This window comes from Ovis aries, chromosome X (assembly GCF_016772045.2).
Source record: "Ovis aries strain OAR_USU_Benz2616 breed Rambouillet chromosome X, ARS-UI_Ramb_v3.0, whole genome shotgun sequence".
NCBI lineage: Eukaryota > Metazoa > Chordata > Mammalia > Artiodactyla > Bovidae > Ovis > Ovis aries.
In genome coordinates, this window is record NC_056080.1 from 95,627,085 (window position 1) to 95,647,274 (window position 20,190).

General features: G+C 39.1%; 1 protein-coding gene across 19 annotated transcripts in view; it reads left to right on the forward strand.

Annotated features, from left to right (window-relative positions):
• ATP11C (ATPase phospholipid transporting 11C) overlaps window positions 1-20,190 on the forward strand; it is a 172,381-nt gene that overhangs the window by 122,571 nt on the left and 29,620 nt on the right. For 10 of the 19 annotated variants that reach the window (XM_060408250.1, XM_060408251.1, XM_027963685.3 and 7 more), the window contains 4 exons: window positions 2,896-3,070; window positions 7,508-7,610; window positions 9,238-9,383; window positions 13,399-13,458. In XM_060408250.1, the coding sequence (XP_060264233.1) occupies window positions 2,896-3,070; window positions 7,508-7,610; window positions 9,238-9,383; window positions 13,399-13,458 (484 nt within the window). The remainder of the gene's footprint in view (window positions 1-2,895; window positions 3,071-7,507; window positions 7,611-9,237; window positions 9,384-13,398; window positions 13,459-20,190) is intronic. The other 9 variants (XM_060408258.1, XM_060408253.1, XM_060408255.1 and 6 more) reach the window with 2 other exon arrangements.

Genomic DNA, 20,190 nt, shown 5'->3' on the forward strand with positions numbered 1-20,190 from the left:
AAAATAGGGAAACTAAGGCTCAGAGAGATGAAGTGACTTATTCGAGGTAACACAGCTAATAAGATGTAGAACAGGTCTATCCAATTCCAGATCCTATGCTTTTAACAACTCTGCTGTATCTCTGTCCTCATCTGTAGGGTTTTCACAGGCTTTAAAAATGAACAACCCACATTCATGAGGTGATGGCCAATTTTAAAACAGCTGTTGTTCTTCTGTTACTTGGACATGAGTGAGAGTAAACAGGTTTTTATTAACTGTCTGTGATAAATGTTTCCTTCCTTTAGCCAAATGGTACTTATTAAGGCAGTCCAGATTACATGTTTTACTTGTGCATTTATCTTAATCTGCTCAGGCCATCATAACAAAATACCACAGAGCGGGGGGCTTAAACAATAGAAACTTACTTCTTGCATTTCTGAAGGCCAGAAGTCTGCGATCAGGGTGCCAACATGGCTAAGTTCTGGTGAGGTTCCCCCTGCCTGACTTGTAGAAAGTGGGCTGTATCCTTTCTTAGCTGAGAGGAAGCTATGTTATCTCTTCCCCTTCTTATAAGGATATTGATTCCATCATGAGGGCCCCACCCTCACAACTTCATCTAGACCTATCTATCTCACAAAGGCCTCATTTCCAAATACCCTCACCCTGAGGGTTAGGGATTCAACATGGGACTTCATGAGAGACACAGTTAAATCTGCAGCACCATTCAGCAGCTCTTGGGCACTTGTGTAAAAGCCAGGGCTTATGGAAAATTGAACTCGCCATCTCAAAACATTTCCTCTTCCTCATTCATCTGCAGTTTGGTGAAGTCTTCCCCAAGTTACACAAACATGAGACACAGAATCCCTTTGGCCAACTTCTGCTCCTTTGTCTCTTCCATTGCAAATCCGCCCCCAAGCCCTACCCATGTTCTCACTCTCTCCACTGGAGCTTTATCAGATTCCTAGTAATTTGTGCCTTAAAGCACTCTGCCCAATGACTGGTCCTTAGGTGTAAAGCACTGCCCATATCATAACCCTGCTCAGAAACCTTTAGTGGGTCTCCATTACCCACAGAATTAGGTCATATCAAAGACCCCAGGTGACCTTTTCAACTTATTTTCCTAGTGTACCACACATACTGGAGAAATGGCAACCCACTCCAGTATTCTTGCCTTGGGAAATCCCATGGACAGAGGAGCCTGGTGGGCTATGGTCCATGGGGTCACAAAGAATCAGACACAACTAAAGAAACTTAACACACACACCATACATTCATTCTCTCTTTCTTCACCTCTTTCTGTCCTCTCAAGTTCCATTTTAGATGTCATACCTCATAAAGAACCCATCGTTCTTTCCTGGTGTGTATTTATTCTCCCAATCACTGGATATTAACCTTTTTAAAAATTATTTTATTTTATATTGGAGTACAATTGATTAACAGTATTGTGTTAGTTTCAGGTATATAGCAAAGTGATTCAGTTATATATGTATCTATTCTTTTCAGATGTTAACCATTTATCATGTTTAGTGGGGCATTTTCTCTCATGTGTGCCTCTTTCACCCCAAGATTTTCTAGTCTCCAGGAAAAATTTAGTTAATAATTCTTTCCATTTTTCTATATGGCTTAGTTAGAGTTGATGTTTACAGATATTGCTTGATTGATTATTGAGCCACTGTTTTCTGGACATTGTTAGCTCTGTGAGTAGGGGAGCAAAGGAATACATGATTGATATCTCTTTAATTAGTGAATAAAACATGCTCATAATAGTATGAAACAAAATATGGAAGGAAGGAATGATGAGGCATATTAGGCTGTCACTACTCATAGTCTGTAAAACAGCAGCTCTTTAAACAGTAAACTTTGAGAAGCATAACATTAGACGAATGAATCTGTAATGATAAGACCCTGCTGCGTTTAACACTTCTGCAGAGATTCTCAAATGGCATCCAAGATTGCCTGAGCAGAAATTGATTAATTGCTGGTTTTTTCATAATTGCAAAAAAAATGAAATGTTAATTGGTAGCATTTTTTCAGTTATGTTTTCCCTCCATATGGTTTTCTTAAATAGTTGGCACCCATTATATTTGTCTTTCCTGGCAACTAATACTGCTCAGTCCTGGCTATGTATGCAAATAACCTATGGAGCCTTTTAGAATACGCCTATATATTGGGTTGGCCAAAATGTCCATTTGGGTTTTTCCATGTTATGAATGAACCTATTCTGGATAAACCCAGGTGAACTTTTTGGCCAACCCAGTCTAACCAAGCTCTGTCCAAGATACTCTGATTTAATTTGTCTGTGGATAAACCTAAGACATGGGCTTTTTAAAAAGCTGCCTACGTGACTCTAATGGGAAAGCTATGGTTGAAAATCACTAATCTAGTATAAAATGATACTTATTTAAAGAACATAAATTATTATATGGAATTCTTTAATGAACACTTTGTCTTTTTGGTAGTCTGTCATATTTGAGAAGCCAGATCTATTGATAGGTTTTGTCAGTCAGGCAAAAATGTTAAGAATATCTTCCGTGATTTGTATACCCCAAAGCCGTTTTGTCTTTTCCCTGCATCGTTCAGTTTTCAGATTGACTAATGATTTGTCTTCATATCAGAGTTTTACTGATTGAACTGTAATTTCCAAAATTCATTTTGAGTTTCTTATATGGAGACTGGCTGCTAGATTTTCATTATTTTTATATTTAGAACTTAGTGACTTCTATCTGGGCAACTTGAGCCTCAAAGATGTGATAGAAAGTCTCTATTGTGCCATTAATAGAAATGGTTGCTTCTTCAGAATTCACAGGTCCAGGAACCAGATTGACGATAAAGTCTGCTTTTTGTGGTTTTTTTCAAGTTCCTAAAAAGCAATGTGTAGTAGATTCAAATATATTTGCATTATTTTTCTTTTTTCAGAGCATGGACAGAACATCAGGAATATGGATTAATCATTGATGGCTCCACTCTGTCTCTTATATTAAACTCTAGTCAAGACTCTGGTTCTAACAATTACAGAAGCATTTTCCTACAGATCTGCATGAAGTGCACAGCAGTGCTCTGCTGTCGGATGGCCCCATTACAGAAAGCCCAGGTAACTGGATATTAGTTGATGTTCCATCCTGGGTACTTCTGTACACATACATACAAATGATCACTTTTAATTCTCTTCAAAGGTCCCTGAGTACCTTATTATATCTTCCCTGACCTCTTCCTCTGTGTGGTCCAACTCAGGAGCCTTCCCGCCAAATTTGAATTAAACCTGTGCTGCACCTTGTTGTCCCCTCAAGCTGTCTGTCCAGTTGCCCACCTTCCAAACTTCTCTAATGAGTGCTTGGTGCCTGCTGCCTTCATCCCACTACTCCTGGCTCCACTGTTCCATTTGCTCCATGCATACTTTCTTCCCATGTTAGTCTGTAGAATCTCTTGGAGGAGAGCAGCAAACTCCTTGCCGAATCCGTTGCACTGTCTTCCATTTTCTCCTCCTTTCTCTACTGCAGTTGACACTGCAATTATGTCCCTGTTTAAACTCTCCTCCCTTGGTTTCTATGATAGTCCACAGTCCTCTTTTTTTTCCATCTTGACAACATGGTGTTTTTTTGTTTCATCCTTGGTTTTCTCCCTGATTATTAGGTTTTTCTGGGGCTATGTCTTCTATCTGCTTTTCACTTAAATCCTATCTTTGGATAAGCACATCCTTTTCTATGACTCGACTGACTTGTCCTTTTTGTTAAATCACATATTTCTAGCTGCCTGCTAGACGGCTCTATGTGGACTCCCTCTGTAACATTAAATTCTAGTATCCAAGACAGATATTTATAATTTTCTCCTTCAGGCCAGTTTGGGTTACCCTTTTTCTTTATTATTCCTGTCACCAGTGACATTTTTCTTTTGCTCCCCAAGTCTCCAAACTGCCTTTGACCCTTTTCTTCTCACTCACTCCATATAATCACCATGTCCTGTTGTTCCTACCTTTTGTCATAGCTCTCATTTTGGTGCCATCTTCTTAAACCTTTTGTCTCCATCTTAGTGCAAGCAAGCCCTTAGGACTTTATACACAGAGTGTTTCATTTAATCTTACTAATCCCCTTGCTTTTGCCCTTCCCCCTTCCATATCTTTCCCCATACTCCCAAATTAATCTTGTTAAAAGTGTCCTTCCAACATATATTCTTGCTCAGAACCTTTCAGTAGTTTCCTAGTCCCTTAGGATGAAGGGCAGATGACTCAGTATGGCAGCCACCCCTGTGAACCCTTTCCATGTGTCTGTACACACTTTGAGTCCACCATCACTCCCACATCCAGCGTGAATCCTCCACTCCTATTGGCTGTTCCCCTTTTGTGTCCCTTCCCATGTGCCATGCTCACGCCAACTTCCAGGACTTCCCTCATATCATTTCCTCATCTGGAATTGTCTGAATTCCTCTTGACCTAACAAAAATTATATTCCTAACAAAACCCAGTGCAGAGGCCACCCCCTATGTGCTGTCTTTTCCAGCTCCTCCAGCTTGCATTAATCTGCTTCACCTTGCCTCCTTGTACTCACTGCATCTCTGGAACCTTAGAGTGTCAGGTATACAACTTTTCACTTCTGTGTACACTGTATTCTTTTATATGCATTGGTCTTGCTTCTTCCCATCCCTTAGCTGCTTGCTCTAGACCCAGGGGCTGGTGCTGTGTCTTTGGCTTCTCCTTCACAGACTTCGCCCCTACCTTGCACAGGCATGTGCATGCACCCAGCCCATCCTAACTGAGGGAATCGTCTCTCCCTACCTTCTCACTTACAGTTTCTACTGCAATCATATGCTCTTCTTTCTTCAAGCTTCAGAGCCTCTGTTAGCCCCAGCTGGGGAAGCAGATCCTATCAGAACAATATCCATAGAAATCTGTTCCTCTAATCAAAGGTAATACCTCTTTCCTTTTTATTTTCCCCCTACATTCATTGTCTGCTGCTCAGATTGGTCACCTGGGTTTTGACTGCTCCACTGCCCAGGCCAGTATCTGAAATCCTAACACCATGCTGCTTCTCCCACCCAGAACATGGAGCCCCACCCCTGCTGTCGTTCAGTCCGTAGTCTCTTTTATTTCTCTCACTATCATCACCTCTTCCAGAATATCACCTACCATCTACTATCATCTACTCATAGGTGTTTTTCAAATCACTTCTCCAATCCCAGTCTTTGGAGTTCCACTTGATTTCTCTAGTTGCTTAGTGAATACGTTTTCTTGGGGGTGTCATTATCACCTCAGTTCAACCTTCTCTAGAGTCCAGTTGTCATTTTCGTTGTCTTTTTTTACAAGTGTTACTGAGCACACTGTACTTCTAGATCTGTATGTTAACGTCCCCTCTGCTTTAACCTTCCGTGTGCTCTCAGTCACCAAATTCTGACCATTTTCTAGTACATTGTCTTTTCCATCTCTTTCCATTAGCTTCCAGGTCCAGGACTTTAACAGCTCATTGAACTCCATGTCGACTAACTTCTTTCTTAGCCTGCAGTCTAGCCTTTTCTTCTCATTTCTCCTTTCTCATGCACTCTGTTACCACTTTTATAATATGGCCCCATATTATATTATCTACCTGTCCATGTCCCCTTTATGAAAACTCAATTGGTCTGGTCAAATCAGACCCATTTTCTGAGCATATATTGGACTTAACTGTCAGTATGCCTTAGATTGTGCTCTTGCCTTTCCCTGGAATACTCCTCCAAACCCTTTTCCCCATCCATGCATATATTACCAGTCCTTTATGGTTTAGATCAACCCACGCTTCCTTCTATAAAATCGTTTCTCATCATTCTGGCCTGTAGTGTCCTCTCCCTTCTCTGACATCATAGGCCTTCTTATGTGGACAACTTAGATGACAGTGTTATATATTCTCTTGCATAAATATTGAGTATTATTATCTTTTATTGTTAATCTAGTTCTTTGATGTTATTGTATCCATTCCCCGTTACATGCTTCCTTAGGTGTGTGACCAAGCCACATATCCTTTTTGAGGATTTGCACTTCACTTTGCACATTGTGTTGCATATAGTTATAGTAGGTCAATAAATACTTTTTGGTAAATTGATTTCTTTTTTGGTGAGGCTATCTAGAGATTGAAGAGTTCTTAATCTCGGTGACTTGGAACTTCTGGAAAAAAAAAACTTGATGTTTATCTATCTAGATCTTTATGGGCTTATGGTCCATAGCAATATATCCTTTTATCTTTCTGCAACAACTGGCTTTCATCTTTTTAATCTGTATTTGCATGCACAAGCTGTCATCCTTGATAATTTTATCATCTTCCCTAGACCTTTCCTGACTGCATTTTTCTTCTTTTAGGTCATTACTGCATACAGTATAATAGGTGCAATTAGTTAAACCAGTAATGTAGCCCATTAAAAATAAGTTTACTTTTGTCTTTGACTCACTGATTATTTCTGACACTCATAAAGTTTTTAAAAAGAACCAAGTTGAGGTGAAGGATTGGGGAAAACCTGGCATTTCCTAGTAACATCATTTTTGTGTCAAATGGATTGGGCATCAGGTTTTTTTGGTGTGCAATTTAACTAAAACCTGACTGAATTTTATTTAAAGAAAAGACTGCAGGGTGGTTTTGCCTCATAAATTATTTTTAATCTATATGGGAATGGATTTTATTTATGTTACCTGGTGAAAGCCTTTGAGAGTACAAAATTTTTGCAAGATATTATTTAACTACTTATTTACATAAGCTGTTTAAAAGCTGCTAGATTCCAAGGGGTTTTGAGGGTTGACACATAAAGCAGTCATTGGTAGGAGGACAGCCACTTACCCAATATTCTTCCCACAGTAACTCTGCCAGGAGAAGTTTTCTTTTATTCAGTACCTACCTTGAACACAGCATTGAGCTGCACTGTGCCATCAACATATCTTTAAAAGACACTCAGGGAATGATGATGCTTTATACACATCTCAGGCATCTTTCTGCAAAGGTCATCCATCACCTTTAGGGTACCCCCTTTTATAATGCAGCAACCTGTATGAGAGATCAAATCATATTGAGCACTCAAAGATTTGGTAAAGTTTAGTCGGCAGGTAGATGGAAATAAGGGTTGGGGTGCACCCAGGGGTGGTTGGAGTATCAGCAGGGAGGAGAGAGGCAGAGGTGACCAAAACCATTATCCTCTCACTGCCCACTTTTGTCCTGGTTGCCCCATGCATATTACCCTAAATCAGCTCTCTGGTCTCTACTTTCTCTCCTCACTACCTGATCTGAAAGGATATGTGAAGCAGTGACAAGAGGGGATGTGTTCTGCTCTCTAATGTGGGTAGAAGGCATGGATTAGACAGTTCATCCATTAGCAAAACCAGAAACAAGTGGGCACTGGTGTTACGTTTTGAAAAGCTGTGTTGTTCTCCCCTGAGAATTCGACGCTATTATATGCACAGACCACCTTTCTGTTTGCAAGGCATCCATTTAAAAGTGTGAATGAGGCAAATACCCCCGTGGAGTACAAGCTCACATTCTGCTTTGACCTTTTCTATACCTCTCTTGTATTTAACGTTTAGATTGTAAGAATGGTGAAGAATTTAAAAGGCAGCCCAATCACACTGTCGATAGGTGATGGTGCCAATGATGTTAGCATGATCTTGGAATCCCATGTGGGCATAGGTAAGAAACATCTAATGAGATGGCAGCTGTAAGGTATCAGTATTGCTTTTAGGTAGAGTGGTCTTATTATTCTAGAGATTGTTTTCATTGCTCATCTTGAATTTGAATTCAGGAATGATCATTGTTAATCAAATGAAGGTTCTCATCTGATCATGGAATATGCCCATGCATAAGTCCTACCCCTGGTGGGAATGTAACAATACCAGGCTGGAGGATATTATTTTATTAGCCAAGTAAACCAAATTTCTGAAACCTCTTGGCCGTGTGATTGATCATTTAGCTCTCATTTTTGCCAGCGTGCAGGAAATTTTATTGATTTTTCACCACTGGCCAGATCGCCTGCTTATGTTGCTACACTGTATCTTTTGAGGTCCTTAACTGCTTGGAACTCAGAAATGATAACTGGCTGGCTAATTTTCCTCATGCTGATATCTATGCATGGTCGTTTGGGCTGTAGTGATGAATTTACATGTTGGCATGCAACAACAGCTTATCTACGACTTCACCATTTTGCCCCCTGTTAGGTTTCTGGGAGGCAGCGATCCTAACACCCCAGCATTTTTTTGGAGGGGGAGAAATAATAGCATTATTAGTATTTTGGAGATTATTATAAAGCAGTTTGGATTCCCAAATTCTTTCCATTTGGAAGTAACCCTATTTACTGGGGAACTCTAGTTTGACTCATGGGCTACTGACCAGAAATGGCCTGAAGCCACTTGAGCTCATGGGCTCAAGCTTGAGCATGGGCTGCTACTCAGCCTTGCAGGACATTTGATCTTGTCTAAAATGTCCATAGTGCATTTTGTCCACACAGAAAGGTCCTTGAAATTATGTTGTTTAGTCCCTAAGTCGTGTCTGACTCTCTTGTGACCCTATAGACCGTAGCCTGCCAGGCTACTTTGTCCATGGGATTCTCCAGGCAAGAATACTGGAGTGAGTTGTCATGCCCTCCTCCAGGGGAACTCCACTTCCCTCCAGGGATTGAACCCGCATCTCCTGTATTGGCAGGTGGATTCTTTACCACAGAGCTGCCTGTGAAGCCCCCTTGAAATTTGGTGCTGTCCAGAACTATTTGGTGAGGACCGAGTATGCTCATGGGCATTTTGGACAAGAGCAAATTTCAATGATCTTTGGTGTGAATCAGCTGGTTTATGGACATTTTGGACAGGACTAAGTGTTAGCTAACCACTGCTCAGAGTATCATTTGGTATGAGGACTTAACCATCTCATTACAACTCTTCAGTTTTGAGCTCTTAAACCATAAACCCCAGGTCTCTGAGTTGCTTTAATATAGCACCTAGTCTGGTGCCATGTATAATTAATCACTAACCAAGTACCTTCAAGATATTTTTCAGATTAAATTTTTTCCTCAGTATAATTTTTGCCTTATCATGATTAAAATAATGATTTTATTACTTGTTTTATATTTTGTTATAAATAGGTAATTGCCAATTAAACAATTTTACTTTTTATTGGTAAATCTCACCGATAAAAGCACTTTTTGCTTAAGAAAACAAAGCTGAACTATTCAATTGAACTGTACTTGTAAGCAAGAAAAACATGGAAGTAACAGATGAGGTGATTACTTACTCTATAAAAATACCCTATAGAGATTGTCTTATTTTAGGTATTAAAGGCAAGGAAGGTCGCCAAGCATCCAGGAATAGCGATTATGCGGTCCCAAAGTTTAAACATTTAAAGAAACTGCTGTTGGCTCATGGACATCTATATTATGTGAGAATCGCACACCTTGTCCAGTATTTCTTCTATAAGGTATGTGATAAAATATTTGTAATTTATGAGCGTTTAACACAGCATTGACTTAGCTTGGTTGTAGGTTTTTTTTTTTGTTCTTTTTTCATATTTCTTTTAGTGTCTTAGCCCTGAAATTTGTGGTCAGTAAAACAGAGGTGTTCTATTTAATGAATCAGAAACCAGAAATTCCTTTTAATGAAAGAGATTTGAGATGAAAAATTTTAAGTAAATTTTCTTAAAGTATAGTTTAAATACAGTACAGTGTACCCATTAAATGTTAATATCTTGATTTTGACAAATGTTTGCGCCCATGTAACTACCACCAGAATCAAATATTGACCATCTCTATCACCCCAGAAAGTTCTCTTGTGCTTTTCCAATCTTCTCCACCCTTGCACCAAACAATGACTTATCCTATTGACATTACTATATGATATATAGTAATATAAATGATATATAATATATAAATTTAGATATAATTTATGCAACATATACGTTAGGTTTACCTGTTTTAACCATGTACCAGAACTTGATCTCTTATCCTATATTCTGTTCTGTTTATTTTTTTGAAGTTTTTTCAGTTTTCATTTTGAGATAATTTCATACTTTTTAAAAGTTGCAAAATTAGTGAAATCTCGTATACTCTCTGCTCAGCTTTGCCAACTGTTAGCACCTTAGATAACACACAGCATAGTTACCAAGATCAATAAATTGATATTAATTAGCACATTATTAACTAGTCTATATACTGTATTGGAATTTTGCTAATGGTCCCACAGATATTTGTTTTGTGGTCCATCTCAGACTCATGCCTGCATTTAAGGATCCTGATCTCCTTAGTCTTCTTTAACCTGGGATAGTTCCTGTCTTTTTTGTCTTTATGATCTTAACATGTTTGAAGAATGCTGGCCATTTAGTTGAATGTCCCTCAATTTGGGTTTGTCTAATATTTGCCTGTTATTAGATTCAAGTTTGGGCACAGTTACCACAGAAGCATTATTGCAACCTGCTGAGGGCATCATATCAGGAGGATGTGTTATCAGGATGTCCCATTCATGATAATGTCAACTTTGATACATTGATTCAGATGGTGTTTTGAGGGTCTCAGGACACCTGTTTTGCTTTTGTAATTTTGTTTGAAAAGAGAACTCTCCCACTAAACCAGATACTTTATTCTGTGTTGAAATTCATTACCATCATTCATTGTTACTCAGATTGTCACAGCCTTGGTGCCCACGTCCTTTCACCATGTCCCCATCATTAACTTTTTATTTTATTGTGATGACATGTAACAAGAGCTCTATCTCCTTAACAGATTATTAAGTGGAAGAATACAGTCCTGTTAAGTATAGCAGATCTCTAGAACTTACTAAAACTTTATACCCATTGAGTATACCCATCCCTGAACATCACCTTTTTTTAAGTCTTGTTTGTTTTCTGGTACCACATGATGTTCTAGGCGCCTCTTGTATTTTTTCCTTCTCCAGCCCTGGATTCAGACTTTTCTCCAAGGATCTCTGGTCCTTTTTTTTTTTTTTTTTTTACAAATGGTATTTAGAAATCTAGATCTGGTGCTCGTTGTGCTCATTGTCATTGGTATCCATATAAACTCAATACTTGAACTCAGTTTGTATGGATACCTTTGATTAAAGCCAACACAAGGTTCATTCTATCTGACCTTTCCCTTTTCCATATTAGTATCTCCTTTCTTCAGCAGTGAGAAACTTCTGGTTCTCATTTGCATTATTTATTTATTTGCTAAATCCTCAAGTTTATACTTAAAGTAGTTCCAGAATTGCTAACTCATATATTCCTGTGAGAAACAAGCCTAACTTAAATCTGTGTGTGCGCACTTCTGTCTTTATTTCTTTAGCCTTAGAGTATGTAGTCAAAATACTGTTTCCAAAGTTACTTTTTTTTTCCTTTTCCGCCATTTCGGTGTGGTTATGCTATTTATATAGAGTCTATGGGGCCTTGGACTCAGTAACTTAACAGCCTCATGTGGGGATGGATGGTTATTCTCTCTTACCTCCCTCCTTGAAGGGGAGCCCATGAAGCTTTGGCCATACATATCTGCCTAGCATTCTGACCCTGTTCCAGAAGCTTGTTTGCCTCTTTAAGAATTTGGCCTGCAATTCAAGCAACTGCCACCAGATGGAAGGAGCACTCTGTTAAGAAAAACAAAACAAGTATTAAGATGGCTAATGTTTACCAGTGATCAGTACGTTACATATCCCTGTTCTCAATTTAGCTGATTATTTATGCAGAAACCCTCTGTCTTCATTAGAATCTCTGTACCCATTGTTACCTTAGTTACTGACTTAGCATAATTCCTTTCTTATGCTGCCTTTCGTCCCAAGATGATCTCTAATATGTTTGCCCACTCTGGCTGAGCTAAGATGCCTTCCTTCCTGTTATCTTGCCTTTGCATCTTCCAGTTGTTATTACCCTGCAGTGACAGGTCTTCCTGCTTTCTGTTTCTCCACTCGGTTACGTAATTCAGCCAGGTTAATGTTTAGAAAATGCCACTTTTCAACTTGTCCTCCAGAAACTTCACAATCCTTTGTCTAAGAATTAGTCTGGCTTTTAAGGCACCCCACCCTGTGCTACATGATATGTTTAAAATACATATGGTCTTGCCTGGTTCCTGCTATCACCATATCGTATTCATCTTTAACACCTAGTTCAAAGTCTGACTTCTTTTTTCATTCAGTCAACAAATATGCTTGAATGTGTTACCATGTGCCTAGCATTATTTCAGGCCCTTGAGAATTCATAATGAAATAAGACAGGCAAAGTCCTTGTTTTCATGGAACTGTTGCTCTTATGGGAGAGTCAAACCTCCCCTTCCCACAAAGCACCCCCATAATCCACACCTAGCACTGTCTCTTTCTCAGAGCACTTCTTTTATATACATAAAGTACTGTAGAAAGGCGACCAAAAGTATATTGCATTCTGCCAGAACTGATCCATACAAATGAGTGTTGCCCTTCCAGATGATGACCTTGAGAGCTCTGACACTCTGGTGCTGTAGAACTTATTCAAAAGATGTGTAGCATTTTTCTTTAGAAATGTCCTCCACAGCCTGCAGTGTATTTACCTAAATATCCTCAGCTGCGGCAAAGGATCCACTGGATTTTTAAAAACAGCCTCAAGTCTCGCAGAATGGGAAATTAGCTAAGTGAGAATGTGTGACAGAAGGAAAGAGATGGTTTTTTGACGTGGCTCAAAAATGGACTCTTGAAGGGGCTGCCCAAAGAGAAATCCAGAGACACGTGAGCAAGTGACAGCAGTGTTCAAATACAGTCAAAGCCTATATTGAAGGACAGTAGTCATTTGAAAACATTAGTGCTGGTAGTTTTGCCTGAAGACATTAATTTTAGTACTTATCCTCTCACCTGGTGGCTTTTACTGCCTTATGCATTCTCAGCTTGTATTTTTTTAATCAGTTTTTCATATTCTCTCAGTTAAGTGATAACTCGCTTAGAAATGAGAGGTTTTGTTTTTTTGTATCACACAGTGTCATCTTTACTTGTAGTAGATGATCAATAATAATAGTTGGTTGTTTAATGAGGCAGTAACAAAGGCAATAAACCATTAGTTGATACTTGTTTGTGTCAATATATACTATAATAATTTCCTGACTATTTATTGGCATTAACAGACTTTAAAATATACACTTAGAGCTTTATGTCAGTCTACTTTGTGATGATTTTACAAACCCAGTTGGCATTTAAGGTGCAGTACCATTAGGTGTTCATATTATATGAGCTCATTTCTTCTCTAGAACAGCAAGAGGATCTCATAAAGTAAGTGAGGTTATCTTCTGCCTGGGAAGAGCAGAAGTTGATATCAATATGAATGTAATCTATTGTTTTGAATTGTTTCCTTACAACTCAGGAGTAGAAGCTTATTGCATTGTGACATTAGAAGCATTTAGGACTGCCTATACTATTGAGTACAGTTTCCTGTTTTAGTTTCAAAAAGTTGATGGAGTGAAACATATTAAACCTTTTCTTCATTTTTTTTCCAGAACCTTTGTTTCATTTTGCCACAATTTTTGTACCAGTTCTTCTGTGGATTCTCACAGCAGGTTGGTTTCCCTAGGTATTTGTTGTAATGTAGTTTATACTTGCTGTTAATAAATTACCTTTTGTGTACTGGATTGTAGAGACTTAAAGAGGTATATCCAAAATAAAAGGATTTTTTTTTCCCTCTTGGTTCAACAGTTGATCTTCTTGGCCTGGTTTTTGACCAATAGCAAAATTTTATGTCTTTGCTTCAGTAATGGTCTTATTGTTATTTTCTTTTTGAAAGTTATTTGGTACATCCTATTAGAATTGAGATCCTTTAAAAAAATTTTTTTGTCAGTGTATATAATGTTTTCCAATAACTTTAAAATGTTATACTATATTTATATTTCATCAAATAAAATTTTTTATCTTTACATTTTCTCAAGTTGATTTTCTAGGAAAAAAAAAAAAAACATTGATGTTTAAGTTAGCCAAGAAGCAATAATTCCTGGATAAAGCCTTGGATTAGTTAAAGAATTCTATACTTGTAGCCCTCTGTAGTTTTCTGAACATTTTTCGCATACAGAATGTGCTATATGTTGACTTGATATGTAAGTGGTTGGATGAGCAGGCACATTTGTAGGTTTCTTTTAACAGCTGAAATACATTTTGCATTGCTTCTAGTGGAAGTATAGCTAACCAAGGGAGCTATAATGCTCAATGACTCAGAAATTTTGTAGTTTACCTATGAGCAATTCAGTGATTTTTACCAAGCTGAGCTTCTGGTAACATCATCATAGGTATTAGAAACTGAGTTTCTGTATTTTAAGGCCTGCTCCATTCCTCATGATAGGAAGTGATTTTTTCCCTAATTTCTTGGCAGTATTTTTAGAGAATGTATTCTTTCCAATGGGAAGTGACTGCTATCTTTCTCTTAAACTTGCCTCTTTGCTATATGGTATGCTGTCTCTTATATCAGTTCCATGTCATCAGCCCCATGATGCCTGCTAAGCTGATCACTTTATGAATTAGTTATCTGCTGGCTGCAGTGAGTGCCATCGGCCTTCTTGTATTAGCAAGTAACAGCATTGGTAACAGTTTTTAAAATTCTGATAGTTATACTTTTCTTGAACATTCAGATTGCCATTGATAAAAATATTTGTAATTCTTCACTTCCATGGATGATGAATGCAAGTTTTAAAAAGACACTTTGAAATTTTGAAGCAAACTGATACAGGGAAGCTGGCTTTTAAAACCATGTTGACCAAACAAAAATTGTATGAAGAAAGAAAGGAAACCCTGGGTTTTTGAAACCCTGGGCTGTCAGGGGTCTGCTTAAGGTTCTCATAGGAGTTGATGTTTGCCTTCCTTAGTTGCTCAACTGGTATGTGAATTCATTTAACAAATACTTCTTGAGTGCCTACTGTCTGCCCTGTTAAGTATTGGGAATGTAACAGTGATCATAGTTCTTACCCCATGGAGCTTGCAGTACAGTAAGTGATAGGCACAGAGACAGTCAGCAATCAAACATATTATGCTGGGTACTGATACATCCTCTGAAGGAAAAAAAAAAAAAGAAAAAAAAAAACAAACAATAGTGAATAGGGGATTTATTGACTGAGGAAGAGAGCTGCTTTTTTAGACAACCTGATCTGGGAAGTTTTCTCTGATGAGGTGACATTTGGGCAAAGATTTGGAGGAAATGAGGGAAAAACCTAGGCAGACATCTTAGAAAAAGTGTACCAGATAAAAGGAAGGTCTCTTGGTGGATCAGATGGTAAAGGATCCACCTGCAATGCAGGAGACTCGGGTTCAACCCCCGGGTTAGGAAGATCCCCTAGAGAAAGGAATGGCAACCCATTCCAGTATTCTTGTCTGGAAAATCCCATGGACAGAGGAGCCTGGTGGTCTACAGTCCATGGGGTCACAAAGAGTCAGACATGACCGAATGACTAACATATCTGAGGTTAGTGATGTTCATAGCTTTCATTTTCACTGTGGCCTTGTGCTGCTGCTGAATGCATAGACTGTTATTGCAAATACCTGACTCAGACGGTAAAGCTTGTACCTGCAATGCGAGAGACCTGGGTTTGATCCCTGGGTCGGGAATATCTTCCTGGAGAAGGAAATGGCAACCCACTCCAGGACTCTTGCCTGGAAAATTCCATGGATGGAGGAAGAGCCTGGTAGGCTTACAGCCCACGGGGTCACAAAGAGTCAGACACGACAAAGCAACTTCACTGGTGGAATACATACAGGTTAGTCAGCCTTTTTCAGTTTAGGTCTACTTCAGGTGTTGTCTGCAACCCAGGAACTTAGATATGAGCTATGGAGCAGGTAGAAATGGCACCAGGATGCAGATTATTTAAACAAAAATCAACTCTTCGTTTAGTAAAGCTGGAATAGACTGGTCTTTTTTCTTCATGAAAAGATACCATTCATAACAGTTTCACAACAACAGTATTGTCAACTAAACCTGTTGTTTGTTTTGAGGACTTTTCTGTCTCCTCTGATTATGCATCTAAAAATTATAATTATCTCTCATATACACTCAAAGTACCATAGTAGAACAAAAGTAGATTGATGCTCCTTTTGTTTAAATAAAATTCAAGACTAAATTAGACACCAGTCAATCTGGGTTTTGTTTTGTTTTTTTTTCTTTCAATTTCCCATAAGCCAAGAAATGGAATGGATGGTTTTCAATGAGAATGTAGTGCAGTGTGCCAACAGACTGGTCGTCTCCCTCGAGAACTAAAAGAAATCTAACACCTTTGAGGGGTACTTTTTAGTTCAGTAATATATTTTGCTGAACTTAAATCTTTGTGTGTGGAAAGTATCTCTATCTTCCATGTTCAGTTCAATTCAGTTGCTCAGTCGTGTCTGACTCTTTGCAACCCCATGGACTGCAGCATGCCAGGCCTCCCTGTCCATCACCAACTCCCCGAGTTTACCCAAACTCATGTCCATTGAGTTGGTAATGCATTGAGTTGGTAATGCATTGAGTTGGTAATGCCATCCAACCATCACATCCTCTGTCGTCCCCTTCTCTGCCTTCCCTCGATCTATCCCAGCATCAGGGTCTTTTCAAATGAGTTAGTTCGTCGCAAAAGGTAGCCAAAGTATTGGAGTTTCAGCTTCAACATCAGTCCTTCCAATGAACACCCAGGACTGATCTTCTTTAGGAGGGACTGGTTGGATCTCCTTGCAGTCCAAGGGACTCTCAAGAGTCTTCTCCAACACCACAGTTCAAAAGCATCAATTCTTTGGTGCTCAGCTTTCTTACAGTCCAACTCTCACATCCATACATGATCACTGGGAAAACTATAGCCTTGACTAGACGGACGTTTGTGGGCAAAGTAATGTCTCTGCTTTTCAATATGCTATCTAGGTTGGTCATAACTTTCCTTCCAAGGAGTAAGTGTCTTTTAATTTCATGGCTGCAGTCACCATCTGCCGTGATTTTGGAGCCCAAAAAAATAAAGTCTGACACTGTTTCCACTGTTTCCCCATCTATTTGCCATGAAGTGATGGGACCGGATGCCATGATCTACGTTTTCTGAATGTTGAGCTTTAAACCAACTTTTTCACTCTCCTCTTTCACTTTCATCAAGAGGCTTTTTAGTTCCTCTTCACTTTCTTCCATAAGGGTGGTATCATCTGCATATCTGAGGTTATTGATATTTCTCCCAGCAATCTTGATTCCAGCTTGTGTTTCTTCCAGCTCAGCATTTCTCATGATGTACTCTGCATAGAAGTTAAATAAGTAGGGTGGCAATATACAGCCTTGATGTACTCCTTTTCCTATTTGGAACCAGTCTGTTGTTCCATGTCCAATTCTAACTGTTGCTTGCTGACCTGCATACAGATTTCTCAAGAGGCAAGTCAGGTGGTCTGCTATTCCTATCTCTTTCAGAATTTTCCACAGTTTATTGTGATCCACACAGTCAAAGGCTTTGGCATAGTCAATAAAGCAGAAATAGATGTTTTTCTGGAACTCTCTTGCTTTTTCGATGATCCAGCTCATGTTGGCAGTTTCATCTCTGGTTCCTCTGCCTTTTCTAAAACCAGCTTGAATGTCTGGAAGTTCACCGTTCACGTATTGTTGAAGCCTGGCTTGGAGAATTTTGAGCATTATTTTGCTAGCATGTGAGATGAGTGAAATTGTGCGGTAGTTTGAGCATTCTTTGGCATTGCCTTTTTTTGGGATTGCAATGAAAACTGACCTTTTCCAGACCCATGGCTACTGTTGAGTTTTCCAAATTTGTGGGCATATTGCATGTAGTACTTTCACAGCATCAACTTTTAGAACTTGAAAAAGCTCAACTGGAATTCCATCACCTCCATTAGCTTTGTTTGTAGTGATGCTTCTTAAGCCCTATTTGACTTCACATTCCAGGATGTCTCGCTCTAGGTGAATGATCACATCATTGTGATTATCTGGGTCATGAAGATCTTTTTTGTACAGTTCTTCTGTGTATTCTTGCTGCCTCTTCTTGATATCTTCTGCTTCTGTTAGGTCCATACCATTTCTGTCCTTTATTGAGGCCATCTTTGCATGAAATGTTCCCTTGGTATCTCTAGTTTTCTTGAAGAAATCTCTAGTCTTTCCCATTCTGATATTTTCCTCTATTTCTTTGCACTGATCACTGAGGAAGGCTTTCTTATCTCTCCTTGCTATTCTTTGGAACTCTCCATTCAAATGGGTGTATCTTTCCTTTTCTCCTTTGCTTTTCGCTTCTCTTCTTTTCACAGCTATTTGTAAGGCCTCCTCAGACAGCCATTTTGCTTTTTTTTGCATTTTTTTTTCTTGAAAATGGTCTTCCTCCCTGTCTCCTGTGCAGTGTCACGAACCTCCATCCACAGTTCATCAGGTATTCTGTCTATCAGATCTAATCCCTGAAATCTATTTCTCACTTCCACTGTATAATCATAAGGGATTTGATTTAGGTCATACCTGAATGGTCTAGTGGTTTTCCCCACTTTCTTCAGTTTAAGTCTGAATTTGGCAATAAGGTGTTTATGATCTGAGCCACAGTCAGCTCCCGGTCTTGTTTTTGCTGACTGTATAGAGCTTCTCCATCTTTGGCTGCAGAGAATACAATCAGTCTGATTTTGGTGTTGGCCATCTGGTGATGTCCATGTGTAGAGTCTTCTCTTGTGTTGTTGGAAGAGAGTGTTTGCTATGACCAGTGTGTTCTCTTGGGAAAACTCTATTAGCCTTTGCCCTGCTTCATTTTGTACTCCACGGCCAAATTTGCCTGTAACTCCAGGTGTTTCCTTACTCCCTACTTTTGCATTCCAGTCCCCTGTAATGAAAAGGACATCTTTTGGGGGTGTTAGTTCTAAAAGATCTTGTAGGTCTTCATAGAGCCGTTCAACTTCAGCTTCTTCAGCATTACTGGTTGGGGCATAGACTTGGATTACTGTGATATTGAATGGTTTGCCTTGGAAATGAACAGAGATCATTTTGTCGTTTTGAGATTGCATCCAAGTATTGCATTTTGGACTCTCTTGTTGACTATAATGGCTACTCCATTTCTTCTAAGGGATTCCTGCCCACAGTAGTAGATATAATGGTCACCTGAGTTAAATTCACCCATTCCAGTCCATTTTAATTCGCTGATTCCTAAAATGTCAACATTCACTCTTGCCACCTCCTGTTTGACCAGTTCCAATCTGCCTTGATTCATGGACCTAACATTCTGGGTCCCTATGCAATATTGTTCTTTACAGCATCTGACCTTGCTTCTGTCACCAGTCACATCCACAGCTGGGTATTGTTTTTGCTTTGGCTTCATCCTTTCATTCTTTCTGGAGTTACTTCTCCACTGATCTCCAGTAGCATATTGGGCACCTACTGACCTGGGGAGTTCCTCTTTTAGTGTCCTATCTTTTTGCCTTTTCATACTGTTCATAGGGTTCTCAAGGCTAGAATAGTGAAGTGGTTCACCATTCCCTTCTCCAGTGGACCACATTTTGTCTCCATCTTACATGTAGAACATGTTTTTAAGCTTATTGAAAAAGTTGCATACATTATCTCTTGCTTTGTGTCTGCTGCAGGCAAGAAGTGTGGTCCCCTCCTCTAGGCTCTCCCAGCTCGCTATACAGTCACCACACTGCCTTCCCCTCTACACTTGATCTTAGCTGAAAGGCCAAGAAGCAATTCCCTCGCCTCTAGAATTTGAACTCCTTGCAGACAGGGCATGAATCTTCTCTGTTCTCAGTATTTCACACTTGGTAAACACTCAGTAAGTATTTTTTCCCCATGTAGCACTGTGTAGAAACTACTGAACTCAGTAAATATTTTCATCACAACAAGGTTCATTATAAACACCTTAATATTTTTTCAATAAAGGAATATTTATAATGTCAGATCAGTCCTATACAAATACGTTATAGCTTCCAATCTCTAGTCATTCATCCAGTTTTTGTTGAATGCTTCCTGTAAGCCAAGTTCTTTTCTAGGAATTCATGATTGTCAAAGCCAGGAGAACACTTGCAGTTCATCAAACTAGGTTTATTAGTCAATGCAACAGAAAGAATGTATACCATGAGGAACAGTGGAGCCTCTTAGAAAGAGAGTGTCAGAAAAGTCTTGTAAGATTTGGGCTTCAGTTAGGTGATTTGGGGAAGGGTTTAAGAAATAGTAGGGCCTTGCTGGCTGCTGTTAGCAAATGGGATTAATTTTATGACTGGCCATGTTAGTAAATCTTGTCCAGGAAGCTAACATGTCATTGGTCAAGAAGTAGTAGTCACCCAGATTAGCCAGAACATAGATGTTGGTCATTATTGTGATCTGGACAATGTTTATA